Genomic DNA, 17,734 nt, shown 5'->3' with positions numbered 1-17,734 from the left:
TGGTCCCCTAGGACACTTTCTTGAAGAAATGGACATGCTCCTCAGTTTTTTCCCTACCGAGAGCACCCCTGTTACACTCCGTGGAGACTTCAACCATCCCTCTGATAAGCTTGAGTCCTCTTACCTTCTCCCTCTTCTACATTCCTTCTCATTGACATTCAACAGCTGCCCACCCACACACAAGGGAGGAAATGTCCTGGACCTGGTTTTCAGTCGGCTCTCTCCAGCTACAGACGTTAATGCTACCCTACTCTACACCTCCAATCATCACTTGGTATCCTTCACCATCATCCTCCTTATCCTGCCTAAAACCAGCTATCAATACTTCTCTCCTACCCGCCGAAACCTCCATTCTATCTCTCGTTCCTCCATAGCTTCCTCCACCCCATCATCCCTTCCAGACCCCGACTCCTATTCCTCCATACCATTGCAGTTAGCCACAGACATTTTCCTCTCCTCACTTTCCTCATCCAGGGACCTCCTCTGCCCTCTATCCTCTAAACCTAGGAAGATTTCTCAGCCTGTTCCTTGGCTGTCAGATGTGTTATGCAGCTATCAGAGAGAACTAAGAACAGCAAAGAGAAAGTGGAAGAAATCACAACTCGACAAAGATCTTGCCTCTTCCCGCACTCTCCTGTCCAAATTCTCATCTGAAGTGACTTCTGCTAAGACTGCCTTCTATAAGGAAAAGCTGGAAACATCTGCACAAGGCCCTCGCAAGATCCACAACATCTTTTCTTCACTACTCAATCCACCAGCTCCTCCTGCTCCATCCTCCCTGACTGCTGAAGACTTTGCCACATGTTATGATGAGAAAATTGAAAAAATCTGCCAGACTTCCACTTCTACCCCAACTCCTACACTACCCACTGGGGATTCCCATTCTCCTTCACTGGAACATTTTTCTAATCTAGCAACAGAAGAGATCCTGCAGGTCATCTTGTCCTGCAATCCTACCAACTGCCCATTGGATCTAATCCCTTCCTCAATTCTCCAGACGATCTCACAAGATCTCCTCCCCTTCATCATGACTATCATCAATAGCTCCATATCATCTGGTCATGTACCAACTGCATTCAAGAGAGCAAGGGTTATTCCCATCCTGTAGAAACCCATTCTGGTTCCTTCTGACATCAGCATCTACCAACCAGTATCACTTCTCTCTTTTCTTTCTAAAATCCTTGAACACACTGTCTACAATCAAGTGTATCTCTACTTCTCACAGAACAACCTCCAAGATCCTGACCAGTCTGGCTTCCAAGCGGCACATTCCACAGAAACTGCCCTTTTGGCTGTCAATGAAAATCTACATGCTGCTAGATCAGCCAAACAGTCATCAGTCCTCATCCTCCTCGACCTTTCAGCAGCGTTTGACACAGTGAACTACAAGACTCTCTTGTCCACCCTCATAAGTCTCAGAATTCATGGTGCAGCATGGCAGTGGTTTGCTTCCTACCTAGAAGGTCGCTCATACCAAGTGATGTGGAGGGGATCCACATCTGCTCCCCCAGGTTCTCCACTAGTGTCCCACAAGGCTCAGTACTTGATCCTTTTCTGTTCTCACTCTATACTCAATCTCTTGGTGAGGTCATATTCTCATATTGGTTCTCACACCACTGCTAAGTGGATGACACTCAAATCATCCTTTCCTTCCAACTCTCAGATCCTCTTGTTCGTGCTCAGGTCTCAGCATATCTGGTAGACATCTCATCATGGATGGCAGCTCATCAGCTGAAACTTAATCCCAGCAAAAGTGAACTACTGTTCATCCTAGGTGATTCATCACCATGTCAGGATCTTATGATCTCCCTGGGCAACTCTCTGATACCACCATCGGTTACTGCACACAAGCTTGGGGTAACCATGGACAATCAGATGTCTTTTTCCTGGCACATTGCTAATCTGACACGCTCATGTCAATTTCTCCTTTAAAACATCAGAAGGATTTGTCCATTTCTATCCATACAGGCCACTCAGATGCTGGTTCAGTCTCTTGTCATTTCAAGACTGGAGTACTGCAACTCACTCCTGGTAGGTCTTCCTCTGAGCACCATTTGACCTCTGCTCGACTTGTTTTCAACCTTCCTAAGTTTTCCCACACTACCCCATTGCTACACTCCCTCCACTGGCTTCCTGTAGCTGCCTGCATCAGATTTAAAACTCTGATACTTGCCTGCAAAGTCAAAAATGGACCAGCACCCAATTACCTCAAATCACTTCTCACACCTTGCACTGCACTATGCTCCCTCCAAAACTCTAGCACTGTTAGACTGGTGCCACCATCTGTCAGGATACAAGGAAGGCATGCTTCAAGACTCTTCTCTGTTCTAGCACCTAGGTGGTGGAATGAACTTCCCCTAGATGTCCGGACAGCTGAGTCACTGGCGGTCTTTAAACAACGTCTACAGACCTACCTCTTGCTAAAGTACTTAAATTAGTACTTTTCATTAAAAAAAATTCCGGGCCAAATTCCTTTAGTTATTCATAACAATGAGTAAGACCAAGGAATATAGCTGTGATGTGCACCAAAAGGTTGTTGAGCTTCACAAAATGGGAAGTGGCTATAAGAAAATAGCACAAGCATTGAAAATGCCCATTTCCACCATCAGGGCAATAATTAAGAATTTCCAGTCAACTGCAAATGTTATGAATGAACCTGAAAGGACATGTGTTTATATTGTCTCAACGCGCTGTGAAGAGGATGGATTGAGTGACCAAAATATCTCTAAGGATCACAGCTGGAGAATTGCAGAAGTTAGTTGCGTCTTGGGGTCAGAAAGTCTCCAAAACTACAATCTGAAGTCACCTACATCACCACAAGCTGTTTGGAAAGGTTTTAAAAAAAAAAGACCTCTTCTCTCATCCAAAAACAAACTCAAGCATCTAATGGAACTTAAATGGGATCGGGTTCTATGGTCAGATGAAACCAAAATAGAGCTTTTTGGCAATGAACACCAGAGGTGGTTTTGGTGCACACAGAGAGGTAGCAATATGGAAAAGTACCTCATGCCCACGGTTAAATATGTTGGAGGCTCTTTAATGTTTTGGGGCTGTTTTTCTGCCAGAGGACCTGGACATGTTGTTAGAATACATGGCATCATGGACTCTATATCAAATACTCAAATATCAACAGATATTAAACAAAAACCTGACTGCCTCTGCCTGAATGCTTAAAATATGTCGTGGTTGGATCTTCCAGTAGGACAATGCTCCAAAACATACATTAAAATCAACACAAAAATGGTTTACTGACCATAAAATCAAGGTCCTGCCATGGCCATCCCAGTCCCCTGACTTGAAACCCATAGAAAACCTGTGGGCTGAACTGAAGAGGAGAGTCCACCAGCGTGGACCTCAAAATGTGAAGGATCTGGAGAGATTCTGTATGGAGTAATGGTCTCAGATCCATTGCCATGTATTCTCCAACCTCATCAGGCATTATAGGGGAAGACTCAGAGCTGTTATCTTGGCAAAGGGAGGTATTGACTAAAAGGGTGGCAGTTTTGTTTCCAATTGTTTGATATCCATGAGAGCAGAGTATTTTTTGAATTTTTTGAACAAAAGATTAAACAATAAAGCCAATTTTTCACAGCTTTCTTTGCTCATATCTACCAAGGGTGCCAATATTAGTGGAGTTCACTGTGTGTATGTATGCTAAAACATTATCCCTCAGTCTGAGGAACAGCGTCTGCCTGCCACATTTTGCAGTCTTTTATGAGTTTGAGGAACAGAACTTTGAGGAAGGAAAGCATCAAACCTGCCAAAACTTTAAAGGACATTTGTCCACATGCTGGCCGGCAAATAGGACAGAATTGATGTCCAAACCACAAACACTCCACAAAAATTCTGCCTTTCTTTGCAGCATCCACAATGTCATTGTGGTGTGTGTTGAACATTGTGATATTGTGCGATCAATTATCAGCACATGCCTGACTGCCGGGTGTGGTGTTTGCTAAGCATGTGGGAAAAATTAAACATTGTGCTCTTTGACATCAATGTTATTATTATGGACATTTGAGATTTTATCTCTTCGCTCTCTTGCTTCTCTTGCTTTCCATCTGTGAAGCAAATGACAGGCGGTGTTTTAAACAATATCGCACCCTTTTGTTAGAAAGCCAACACAGAACATGCATTTAAGACATACAACAACACTGAATGGAGATCTGAATGCTTAATGTAAATTAGCTTTTTCCCAACAGGGGAAAGTTTTTACAGAATACTGAAATAAGTGTAAGAATTTTTTTTTTTTTAATTCATCAACTAACCCTACTTTCACACTAGCAAGCAAACAAAGCGAAAATGTTTGTGGCCATGGCCTGTCTAATGTTTATTTTTTTAGTTCTAATGAGAAACAGTAACAGCGAAAATGTACAGCATAGAGCCTGCTATACGAATTATACACACCCCTTTTGTTTAAAATGTATTAAAAGTTTCATTTACAAATCAAATTTATTAGGAAAGGTAAGCAAAGCAAACACACTATCCTAGCCTAGATATTCTCACCACCAACGATCAACAACAGTCTCTGCTACTTCCTTCTAAGCTTTCTTTTTCTTTGTAAAGTCTCTATACACATTGAATGTGAGCTTGTATACTGTATGACAAGATGCGATGAATCCACAGTTCGACACTGCAGGTAGGAACTGAAATTGTGAGTGGGGAACTAAAGAAACGTCGGACCTCTAGTCCGGGATTGGTCAGGGGAATCGTTTGAGCCAACTGTTTGGATTTATACATCCATAGTTTGCACAGAGTGGAGAAATTTTGAATTCAGATTTCACATTGTCACTGAAATCATGACGTACTTAGGAATTGACTTACTTGCTTGTTGGCATGAACGCAACTGGAACGAGCACCATTTCCTAAGAAAAGTCCAAATTTTAACAGAGAAAGAGGAAAAGTTCGAGAAATACTCCAGGGTGTTTACCACCAAATTTCTGTCTGTATTGTTTGTCATGGTTAGGCTGAATACGGTGCATGACTACCTTACTCATCTGCCACTGGACCTCACTGGATCACGGCACATGACTGTTGCACCTGATTCACGTTTTGATTTAATGAGCACTAATATTTAACAGCACAGCACTCATTCCCTGCGTACCAATTGGCATACTTATACTATGTACTAAAAGTATGTACACTTTTTTTGTGACGAATGATAATGAGTCTTTATTGGTCACATATACATTACAGCACAGTGAAATTCTTTTCTTCGCATACCCCAGCATGTCAGGAAGTTGGAATCAGAGGGCAGGGTCAAACATGGTACAGCACCCCTGGAGCAGAGAGAGTTAAGGGCCTTGCTCAAGGGCACAACAGTGGCAGCTTGGCAGTGCTGGGGCTTGAACCCCCGACCTTCTCATCAGTAACACGGAGCCTTAACCTCTAAGCCACCACTTCCCCCTTTCTTTATATTTTAAAGAAAATGTACATACTTTTGAGTGTGTAGCAAAAGAGGTTGCACGTACTGGGACATACTAACACGTAACGGAAGAGAACGTTGTTACCCAGAAGAGAAGGCTATCACTGTAAAAAAAACTTTTCTTCAGTCATTATCCATCCATCTTCTATACCGCTTATCCTTTGCAGGGTCACAGGGAACCTGGAGCCTATCCCAGGGTGGGTACACCCTGGACAGAGTGCCAGTCCATCGCAGGGCACAATCACATACACATTCACACACTTCTTTGGACATGCCAATCAGCCTACCATGCATGTCTTTGGACTGGGGGAGGAAACCGGAGTACCCGGAGGAAACCCCCGCAGCACAGGGAGAACATGCAGACTCCGCACACACAGAGCAGCGGTGGGAATTGAACCCACCGTGGCGTGAGGCGAACGTGCTAACCACTAAGCCACCGTGCGCCCTTCTTCATTCATTATTCCTTATATAATTTATACAGTATAGTTTATTAATTTATTATTCCCTTGATTTATCTTTCCACATTTTATTTACACCTCTCTAACATGCATTCTTGAATTTGGCAAAGCAAATTGTCACAAAACTCCTCCTCCCTCATGCAATGGAGTTGTGGCCAATATTAGCTGAAAAAGTGTCCACGGATGCACACTTAGAAAATCCACCGGAAATAGTAGACCATCCGGGTACATTTAGGATTCTTATTTCATCATACTACGATTTGGGACACACTCATTGTCAACTCGGATACTATTTAGCACTGATAGTGTGCCAATTGGGACGCAGGTATGTCTAGCTTTTGCCTTTCATTGCTTTTTGTTGTCAGGTCGTACCCTCTAGTCTATATATCTTTTTGCCTTGAGATCATAGGTCATGTCTAGATGTCTGAGGTTTTGTATTGTTCTGTATTGTATGTCTTTTGTTTCTTAATAAGCTTGATCTGCACTTGCTTCCATCTGCGCTTAGCAGAATTTCAACATTTTCCTGTACTTAGAAAAATCAGAAAAGCTGTTCACTGAAAACGTACTTATAATCAAAGTCCAAGGGCAGATATTTATAAATGTTTAAAATATGTAACTGTATAACAAATTCAAAACCACAACCGTTATAGTTTCACAATAAAGACCATAGGATGAGACAGGACATTAGGATGAGACAGATGTAAGAGAAAGTCTTACTGAAGGTGTTCTTATGGAGGTTTATGCTTAGGTTTAACGAATTTTAAACTGGAGCAAAATGCAGTAAAACGTCATTCTGGTTATGATACAAACTCCTCCCTTTGAAAAAGTAGTCCCATCTCTGAAAGAATGAATTGTACGTATTTAGAGCTTAATAAAGAATACGTTTGAAAAATGAATGAAAGTTTTCTAAAAAAAAAAAAAGGTAATTTGTGTAAACGTTTATTGATGGAATTTAAGAACTGCCCTTAGAGTTGCGTTAAAGTGAGGCGCGCGTAAACAGATTTTCAGTGTCAATTTTTGTTTCTAATCACACACAAGCTACAGATACTGTATAGTAGATAGAGATTAGAGTTAAAATAAATAAATAAATAAGTGTGGGACTGGACTATTCCTTTAATGCCCCTGATGTGTATGTACTAATCATCTCTCTCTGTCTCTCTTTGTGTTCAGGTATCCATCTTACCTCGCTCCTGAGGTTATCGCCCAGGGCATGTTCCAATCCACTGATCCCTCACTCAGTGAGATCCCTCTACCCTCGGGCCCCAAGACTGACATGTGGTCTCTGGGGATGCTCCTGTTTGAGCTCTGTGCTGTATGAACTTCTTTTCTTTTCTTTTTCCTTTAACTGACTCGGCTGTAGCCATGGTTTTTCCCAAGAGGAAAGCTGTTTTTCGTCTTCATGTGCATTTTTCTGTTTTAACAATCGTTTTTATAAATGTAGAAGATTGTTTTTCATATAATAATAATAATAATAATAATAATAACGTATTTGTTTTTCCTAACAGGGAAGGCAGGTTTTACAGAACATTGAAATTAGCGAGAGATTAAAGTTCATCATCACTTTAGGTAAGCTCACATACAGACTGTTTCACATTGTTAGGGCCATGTTCACGTTTCTCACTGAAAAGTTGCTATTAAAAGGCTGATTGGCTGATTTGAGACTTTGTTAGATCCTAAATTTTGAACATTAAAAGCAGCTTTTAGATCTGTGGAAAGGAACGGGTGGAGGACCTAAGACCAACACACAATCAATCAGCCAATCATTGAAGAAAATTCATTTACAAAACCTCGTCGTAGCAAGACATTTGATCCCGCCCCTTCTCTTATTATACTTTAGTAAAAGTTCTCTGTGTAGTTTTATAGAAAGGATTATTTAGTGCAACTTATATTAGTAATATTATATTAGTGCAACTTCTAACAATATTAGTAGTGAGATAACATTTTTCTTAGAGGTTTCATACATAAATACATATGTCCCGAAGTGTCTTATTTCTCTTATACGATGCGCGTTAGCCAGCCTTTTCAATTTTTTAATTAAAGAACAACACACTATGCTTTTTATCCATTTATAGATGTCTGCGAGACAAGTTAGTTCTTTTTATCACTTACATTATAGCAGCTATAAACACTCACCGGTCTCTCACCGCTGTTTCTCTCTCTATGAAATGATGCAGCTTGTTATGTTCCAGAGAAACCAAACTGGTATTTGGTCCACGCTGTGCGGTTCTTCTGAGTAGCTCAGTCTGGACCAGCTTTTGCGTTGTTTGGCTTCCCATAGCTCTTTGTACATTTCCAAATACAGTACGCATAGGAAAGGCTACTCTCTATCTGTTTCTACATAAAGTGTATATACTGCTAATGATTGAGAAGAAGCAAGGCTCGATTGAGTGGTTTAAGATGACTGTTCTACTTGTATTGGCATAAAATGAAAAAACGAAGGCTTTATCGTGCTAAATAGTAGACAGAACATGAGGTTTAAACAGCACAAATCAGCTTCCTTGTTGTGTTATCCTTTGAGTTTGAGAGGATAAACAGTACTGAGTTTCTCTGCAGGCTGCATGGATGACATAGTGACGGTGCTTGCTGAGGAGCACGGATGCCTGGACGTCATTAAGGTGAGCAGAACTGTTCGCTGCTCCGAACGCATCCATTTTCTACAATAAACCTCCACTAGATGTCTCTTTTCTTGGCTGTGTTAGCGATCGGCCTGTTATTAATTATAGAGTCCATGTGTGTTCCAGGAGCTTCCTGACAATGTGCTGCTGTTATTGAGGAAATGCCTGACTTTTCTGCCTTCGAAACGGTAAGCTGCCTCGCACCGTCCATCATTTCCTGAAGAAAGAACATACTGCTCTGCTGGGAGGACGAAAAATCGCAATGCAGGCCAGCTGTGATGGGAGAGTTAGTGCAGTCTAGGCCCGTGACTTTGTTGTTTCTGTTGTATATTAGTTGATTTTATCAGTTCACTGATTTTATTTCGGTGCTTTAAGTAAGCAATAAATCACTCTGCTGAATGCTGTTATAAACAAATAAATAAAGTCAACGATGGAGTGATGACATGACACGGAGTTACCATTACCAACCTAAAGTGGATTCATTTCCTATAACAGCACATCCCAAAGTGTTTTATTCCACACTCTTACACCACAGCGGTTTGCCAGTATGGAGGTGTTGATTAATTTTCTATATCGGCATCCCAGACGGTAGTGCAGGTTTATATTAATGTGCTTGTTTTATAGTAACTCTTACACAAGCACGGCATATCCACATAATCTAACACTATTAATAAAGCTCAAATTGTTTTCAAAAACAAATTCAAACATATCCTTGTTGATGTGGTGACGTTTCTGGTAAGGAGACGCTTATTTACATTTACGTTTTACATTTATTCATTTAGCAGACGCTTTTTTCCAAAAGAGAATTACAAATGAGGAAATACAAGCAAAGCGATATATCAAGCGGAGAACAATGCAAGTAGTGCGACCGTACAAGATTTTTCTAGAAGTTCTAGAGAAGCAAAGTGAGCAGAGTTGAGGTGTAAAAGCCAGTGTATTGTTATTATTATTATTTTTATGAAAAAAAAACATTTATTTGCGATAATGAGTCCTTATTGATCGAGCGCAAGGTCAGCCATGATACAGCGCCCCCTGGAGCAATGAGAGTTAAGGGCCTTGCTCAAGTGTACCAACAGTGGCAGCTTGGCGGTGCTGGGGCTTGAACTCCCAACCCTTTGATCAGTAACCCAGAGCCTTAACCACTAAGCCACCACTGCCCGCTTTATGGAAGGAGTCTCCAGTGTCAGCGCTTTGTAACAGTCAGTAAGCTTTCCTCCATAGGAAAGTCTTCAGGACCTAGGAGTTTGTAATTTTTTTTTGGCATATTAATAGAGAGAGAGAGAGAGAGAGAGAGAGAGAGAGAGAGAGAGAAAGAGAAAGAGAGAGAAACAAACAAGAATGAGCCCCCGAGAGGCTGATGGTGGTATGACTGTTTATAGCTATAAGCGATCACAGGAACTAACTTGTATCATGGATGTTCCACAACTTTAAATGTAGCTATAATGTGTTAGCTATGAATGCATTTGAAATTGTACAGGTTTGCAAATTGCTGTAGTGTAAGAGTTTTAAAACACTTCCGGGATGTGCAGTTATTAAAAAACAGTAAACTTTGTTCTTTGTTGATTGTTTTTCTTTAACAGCTTGCCCCATTGTGTTTTATTCCTAATCAATGCAGTAAGCAGTGTTAGTGTAAGCAGTTTGTTACTGAACCTTAATGTACAGCTTTACACTGTATATACACTAACCATTTAACATCAGGTTTATGTTACCACTTTTTCTTTTCCGATACTAAAACCAAGACCCATGGTATATTGTTTTCTTTAAAAACTAAAGCTTTACACAAATCACAATTTATTTATTAATTTTTTTTGATTGAAGCAAATTCACTGTTAAAGTTTTTTTTCTCTGCATTGTGAATTCAATAAATATAATAACGTGTAAAGTATCAGCACTATCTCTGTGACAAACAGTTTGATCCGCAAGCTGTAATGCTTTCTGAACTTTGTGTGTGTGTGTGTGTGTGTGTGTGTGTGTGTGTGTGTGTGTGTTTTAGAGCGACTCCAGCTGAGCTCCTGGAAGATGCCGTGTTTGAGAGAATTTCCTGCCTCTACACTCGATATGCCAGTCCCGTGAGTCTGTTCTCCTCCTCACTGCGCTGTGTTCACCTTCAGCTGCCTGAGGACATCAACGAACTCTGCAAAGGTCTAAAACTAATCCCCATCTCTTGCTTTAGACTGGATATATTTCCTACCTCATTCTTTACAGTGTCAGTGAGTCAGAATTGGTCAGAAATTGCTTTCTTTCTGAATTAAAGGCCTTGATTCCTGGATGAAAACGTTACATCGTTTTAGATTTGATGTTTTTTTAGGCTGGTCTAAATCCACTTTTTTCTTTTTCTTATACTTGATTCTATTCTGGAAACATTTGAGAGCACACCCACGATTATACAGTTCATTTGCATAAGGCAGTGACCTACTTTATTTATTTATTTATTTATTTATTTATTCAAACCGTATATTATTAGTGTAATTGTAGGACGCTGTAGTAGGGTTTTTTGCCTCTGGCTGTAGAATATGTATACTGTAAATAGGATTTATTATATTATATATTTTTTACATTTTTAACTGTTGAAGATTTAATGTTGTGTTACATCCAAGAGACAGTTTCATTCCTGTTCTGATCTACGTTATAACTACGATAAATAGTCATTCCCTTACCAAGCGCGCTCTCTCTCTCTTCTCTCTCTCTCTCTCTTTCTTTTGACCTCTCTCGCTCCTCTCTTTCTCTCTCTTTCTTTTGACCTCTCTCGCTCCTCTCTTTCTCTCTCTTTCTTTTGACCTCTCTCTCTCCTCTCTCTCTCTTTCTTTTGATCTCTCTCTCTTCTCTCTCTCTTTCTCTCTTTCTTTTGATCTCTCTCTTCTCTCTCTCTCTCTTTCTTTTGATCTCTCTCTCTTCTCTCTCTCTCTTTCTTTTGACCTCTCTTCTCTCTCTCTCTCTTTCTTTTGACCTCTCTCTCTTCTCTCTCTTTCTCTCGTGCCCTCTCTCTCTCTCTCTCTCTCTCTCTCTCTCTCTCTCTCCTCTCTTCTCTCTCTCTCTTTCTTTTGACCTCTCTCTCTCTTGTTCTCTCTCCTCTCTCTTCTCTCTCTCTTTCTCATATGCTCTCTCTCATCTCTGTCTCTCTCTTTTTCGCTGTCTGTGTCTCTCTCTTCTGTCTCGCTCTATCTCTCTCTTTTATCTCTCTCGGTCTCTCCTCTCTTCTCTCTCTCTCTCTCTTTCAATGTCTGTGTCTCTCTCTTCTCTCTCTCTCTCTTTCACTCTCTCTCACTCTCTCTCTCTCCCTCTTTCTCTCTCTCTCTCTTTTTTTCACCCACCTGGTACTCTTTGACTGTTATCAAGTACTTACATCCGAGAGTCCATCCATAAATGTTAAATAAATGTCTCCTAAAAGAAATTCGAGTTTAGTAGATTTGCCACGATGATATAATTTTCATACAGGTACGGTATCCCTAGTTCAAACCGGTAATATTAGCTCTGGTTGGACGCTGGATGGTGCTGTGGGGTAATTTTCGGTGCGCAGTAGCCTACGCAATAACGCAAGGCAGCTTGATTTCAAGCTTTGATTTTTATTTATTTTTTAAACAAAATAGGAAAATGAAATAGAAAAAAAATAAAATTGATCAAATTAAATTGTGTGCTAGATACCAAATATCTAACAACACGCCAAACAGCAAACATAGGCTTCGTGCGAAACGAACATGGCAAATCCAAAATCTCGCCTATGTACCGTAGGACTCCTCTTTTGGGAATCAAGCGTTCGCTCATTTCAATAATGGTCTCCGTTTTGTCTTTTAAATGCGGATAGATAGAAAGCAGTTCTATTCATTAGGATATTCATATAGGAACCGTTGATATTAAATATGTTTCATTCATAAGGTTTCCCCCTTTAAACCGGTATAAAATTTCATACCGGGATCGTCCCTCATAACCGGTATGACCGTGGCAAGCTTAATGTGGTGCGTCCACCGTACAAATCCCTGTGTGTGAGCCGTTACTATAGAAACCCGATAATGTATTAGAGCGAGCACATTAGTATAAACCTATCATTCATGTTACAGCCAGAACTACTATCTAAACCATGCCGTTATACGGAAATGATGCACACTTTCTGACCAATCAGATTTGAGTATTCAACCGCGCTGTGGTATAAGGATATTTTACAGACATTACACAACATTAAATGTAACTACAATCTGATAAAACGCTTGACAGTAATATAACAAACTTATAGCAAGTTCTGAATGTTGCTGCTGGAATCCAGATACGTACCTGCGACTGTGACTTTCAAAGCTGCTTTTAAGATTCTTTAATAAAAAAAAAAAATTCTTACAATATCTACATTATTTTGACCCAAGTGCATTTCTGGCAAATCACTCAGGTCATCAACCAGATATTTTTAGGTCAGTTATATTATCTTATTTCTATTTGTATATTAATACTCAAATACAGCTCTGTTTCTTTGTTGTTGTTGTTGTTGTTGTTTTTTCATTTAAAAAAATTTTTTTTTACCAAGGTGCAATTTGAGTAAAATGTCTCATTATTGTTGTTTATTGTTGTCCACGTGGTGTTGTGTGCAGTGGATGAAGAGGACTACCTGACTGAGAGATCTGTGGATGAAGTGTATCATCTGTGGTGTTTAGCAGGAGGAGACTTAGAGAAGGAGCTCACAAACAAAGGCATCATCCAGTCCAAACCTCCAGTCTGCACCCTGCCCAAGTACACGCACACACGCACACGCACGCACACGCACACATACATGCACGCAGTCACTAGACTGTGTTTAGTCATTTTGACTGCAGCTACAGTGCTAGAACTTTGTCTTGGACCAAATTTCAATGCAACTTAAGGTTTAACGAAATAAGATTTATGTAGTTAAACTTGGCATAATTTCTACCCAGTTTGATTATCCCTTACATATAGACACCATTTACTGGAATGAGCAAAAATGATTACATAAACACTAAGAATGCACACAATAGTATTTACATCTCTACTGACAGAAATGGAGAGCAAAATGAAATCTAGTTGATTTCAAATGAAATCAAATGATTGTCATGAGAACTTTTTTCAAAAATGCAAATGAAAGAATGAAGAATCAATAAATAAATGCAAACAAATTGTAACCTAGAAAATGATCTATATGTTATATTATATAATATTATATTATATTAAAAACTCACACATTATTGTTTCAGTCTCCATAAACTTTGTCGCCTTTGACCCCCCCCCGGTATACATGCAGTAAGGCTTCAAGCATACATTGCTTGGAAGGGTGCCAATACTTTTGCAAGCAGTCTTTTGTAGGAAGAACAATTTTGAACAATTGAGTGCGCAGTTAAATAAAATTGCTGCTTTTATGCTGTAGTCCTTTAATATATCAGTTTGCCTAAAGGATGCCAATAATTCTGCACTGCAGTTAAATTGTTAAAAAGTTGTGGAACTTTTAATGCCATTACAGATAAGAGGAAGTGTTCTAGCAGTTATAATAGTGTTAGCTCTATTGCTAGCTCAGCTGTTCTTCTTTTAATCTCACACACACACACACACACACACACACACACACACACACACACACACACACACACACATACATACACACACTTCTCTTCTGGTTTGCAGTTTTATTGTAGAAGATGGAGAGACATTTGGCCAGGGCAGAGACCGAAGTTTCCTGCTGGATGACACCACTGTGACACTCTCGCTGGGTCAGCTCAAAAATGTGAGTGTGTGTGAGAGCGAGAGAGAGTTCATTTAGACTGGTTAAGTGAATGTGCTGAGACATCTCCTGATTTGTGTCTCAGAGGCTGAAGGATGTAGCAGGAGAGGCGTATTACCCACTGCTGGAGGACGAGTAAGAACCTGCTTTTCTTTTCTGCTGAACTGAGACATGAACCAAATCTTCTTCCTGTACTGAGAGCGCAGTGACCCCAGTAATTAGTGCGACAGCCAGACTGAGAGAAAGGTGGATAGATAGACGGGCAGATAAATGCAGTGGACAGACAGAAAGATGGACAAGTAGACAGACAGGCAGACAGATAGATGGGTGAACAGATGAATGATTAGTCAGAGAGACAGACTGATCGCTGGATTGATAAACAGACTGAATGTTACAGACAGACTGAGAGCTAGATGGACAAATGCATAATGGATAAAGAGACACATGGACTGACAGTCTGATGGATTAACGTATAGATAATGGACAGACAGACAGACAACTAAATAGATAACAGAAAGACATAGTTTGATAAACTATGAAAGGTAGATGGATAAACAGAAGTGGGTAGAGGGAAAGACAGACAGGCAGGCAGGCAGGCAGACAGACAGACAGGCAGGCAGGCATTCCTATTCCTAAAGAATGCACTGTTAAAGCAGATAAACAGCCCAGAGCACACATAAAGATATATCAGTAATAACCAAACAGAACTAAATGGCAGATAATAAAGATTTTATATTGCATATAATAATAATGAATATAATAATAAAATTAAAACATATGTTCGTGTCGTGTAGACAGACCTGTCTGCCTCAGTCCATCAGCAGTAACGAGCTCTCAGCCGCCGTCAGCCTTCCTCTCATTATCCGAGAGAGAGACACCGAGTACCAGCTTACACGCATCGTCCTGTTCGACAGACTCCTCAAGGTACACACACACACACACACACACACACACACACACACACACACACACACATACATACATACACACTCATACATATGTACACAAACAAGTGCACTAATGAAGACACACTGTGCTGTGATCTTTTTCGAATTAATTCAGAAGCGATTTTCATAAAACATCAGGAAACTGTATTCTGATTTAATGCATCGGTGTTAATAATAATAATAATAATAATAATAATAATAATAATGTTCTCTTTCTACACACACACACACACTGCAGCAGTTCTGTACACTCGGTCTGCTGAACTTGAGTTCTACAGTGTGTTACATTGCTGTAAGTGTTATGAATATACATTCCTCAGGCGTATCCATACAAAAAGAACCAGGTGTGGAAGGAAGCCAGGGTGGATATTCCTCCTCTTCTCCGAGGACTGGCCTGGGCTGCTTTACTGGGAGTCGAGGTGAGTAGAAAACTTCAATTCTTTTGTCATGCTGCCTAGTATTTAAATAATCATTTGTGGGGGAAAAGGACATTTTAGTAAACAGCACCAAGGAAGAGGTTGGTCAGTTTGTAAATGTCAAATGATTCATTTCTGTCCTACACCTCTCCACGATTTGCAGCGTTTCTACTTAAAAGTACAAAATACAAGGCAGTGTTTATGGAAAGGAATGAATTTAGCAACCGCAATGTGGAACGTTGATTAAGTGAGCAATAGTGATGAGGACTTTTTCTTTTTCTTTCTGCGAATCAGTTCATTCGACTCACCGATAAGATTCGGCTCTTTCGGCTTCCGAACAGCTCACTGCCATTCTTTTGGGATATTATGTCCGGTGAATGTTTTTGTTTGCCGATCTATGGCTGAAATTGCTTCAGGAGATTTTACTCTACCTTCTGATTAACAAAATAGCAATGCATTTGAATACATCACTGCTATTGTTCTGCTGTGTCTGAGCTTAATGAAGAAGATTCAATTCCATGTATCCTGATAACTGATCGATTTGCCTAATATACATAAAGTACATCTTCAACAAGCTGCAGTGCAGAGGTCATGCTACGGCTGATAGTCAAACACACCAAACTTTCACAGTAACAAAGCATCAAAGCGTTTAGTTTAAATGAAGGCTCATTCACGTGAATCGACTCGTTCGTGTACGACACCTCAGTAATGCACAGGTTAATAAAGCAGGTAAAATTTTTGCGGAAGCTAGCCGAAGAACATATACAGTATTAGTCTTTATGGACTGAAAATGTATAAGGATTATGCCTAAGTATCTCAAAATGATAGGAATGTTTCTTACAGTGATGGCTTTACAATGCTTTGTATTAGATATTTGCCAAAGAACATGTGAAAGCATTTTAATTAACGAGTACCATATGAACAGAACATAGACCCTTGTCTATACTCATGTTTTGCATTCATATCGTATTTTTGGACCTATTTCTTTGGACATATTTCGTTGCCTTCAATCGGTGTATATCTGAGTTTGGCTCTTTTGGGATTTTATTTTGAAAACAGTTAGCACACACACAAATCTCATTTACAAAGAGTTTCTCCCTTGATGTTGCACGAAACATAATTTATGCCGTTATTATTTGTAATGCACAAACAGCATGCCCTTTATTTGGTTATCCCATCTCACATGCAAATTAGTGCCTGTTATTATTAAATCAGGGCCTAAGTGTTCATTCTGTGTAATGATTGGTACTTGTAGTGCTAAGGACATGCTGTCTTTTTTACTACAAGGACTTACCTGGGTGTTGACTGCATCCTTAGTGCAGAGTGTACAGATTTCATGATATTTGATTGGGTCATAAAGGGAACTGCAGGTTAACTCAATTGTTCTTGACCTTGACTTGATAAATGCCCATTAAAGCACTATGCTGTATTGCTAAAAGCCAGTAGGCCTTTGGAGGTAATTTCCTGGTGATTGAGTTTCATTAGTCCAAAAGGCCGAAAAGAAATGTGGAGGCTTTCTGTGTGAAGACTGTGTGAAGCGGAGTGCATAGAGAGTTGTATACACAGTGAGCTTAGTGTGTGCTTTAAGAGCTACAGTCAGTGCTGGTGCTTTAGCTGATAATATCAACGTGAAGCACTAAAGCTAGAAAAACTCAGTGGATCATGTGCCATCAGGATGGATGGCTGGATGGATATATAGATAGATAGATAGATGGGTAGATGAATAAATACTGTACTGTATGTATGATAGAGGGATGGACAGATAGATGGATCGATGGGTAGATGGATGGATGTATAAATGACAGGGATGAAAGGGTGGAAGGAAGGATATATTGAATGGATAGATGTATGGGTGGATAGATAGATAGATAGATAGATAGATAGATAGATAGATAGAGCGATGGATGGATGGATGAATCGATGCGTAGATGGATAGAAGAATGTATTGAATGGATAGACGCATGGGTGGATAGATAGATAGAGTGATGGATGAATCGATGGGTAGATGGATGGAAGAATATATTGAATGGATAGATGCATGGGTGGATAGATAGATAGATAGATATATTGATAGATTTATGGATGGATGGATAGATGGATGAATCGATGGGTAGATGGATGGAAGGATATTGAATGGATAGATGCATGGGTGGAAGGATAGAT

The 17,734-nt window shown here is 40.0% G+C and overlaps 1 protein-coding gene across 1 annotated transcript in view; it reads left to right on the top strand.

The window, feature by feature from the left end:
* The window catches only part of tbck (TBC1 domain containing kinase), an 82,740-nt gene that overhangs the window by 10,669 nt on the left and 54,337 nt on the right, over positions 1 to 17,734 (top strand). Inside the window, exons 6-15 of the mRNA XM_017463303.3 lie at positions 7,051 to 7,192; positions 7,386 to 7,446; positions 8,434 to 8,495; positions 8,622 to 8,683; positions 10,489 to 10,637; positions 13,070 to 13,208; positions 14,112 to 14,211; positions 14,294 to 14,343; positions 15,003 to 15,132; positions 15,476 to 15,574. Coding sequence (XP_017318792.1) covers positions 7,051 to 7,192; positions 7,386 to 7,446; positions 8,434 to 8,495; positions 8,622 to 8,683; positions 10,489 to 10,637; positions 13,070 to 13,208; positions 14,112 to 14,211; positions 14,294 to 14,343; positions 15,003 to 15,132; positions 15,476 to 15,574 — 994 coding nt within the window. The remainder of the gene's footprint in view (positions 1 to 7,050; positions 7,193 to 7,385; positions 7,447 to 8,433; positions 8,496 to 8,621; positions 8,684 to 10,488; positions 10,638 to 13,069; positions 13,209 to 14,111; positions 14,212 to 14,293; positions 14,344 to 15,002; positions 15,133 to 15,475; positions 15,575 to 17,734) is intronic.

Source organism: Ictalurus punctatus, chromosome 3 (assembly GCF_001660625.3).
Source record: "Ictalurus punctatus breed USDA103 chromosome 3, Coco_2.0, whole genome shotgun sequence".
NCBI lineage: Eukaryota > Metazoa > Chordata > Actinopteri > Siluriformes > Ictaluridae > Ictalurus > Ictalurus punctatus.
This window is presented reverse-complemented; position numbering and strand designations above follow the sequence as displayed.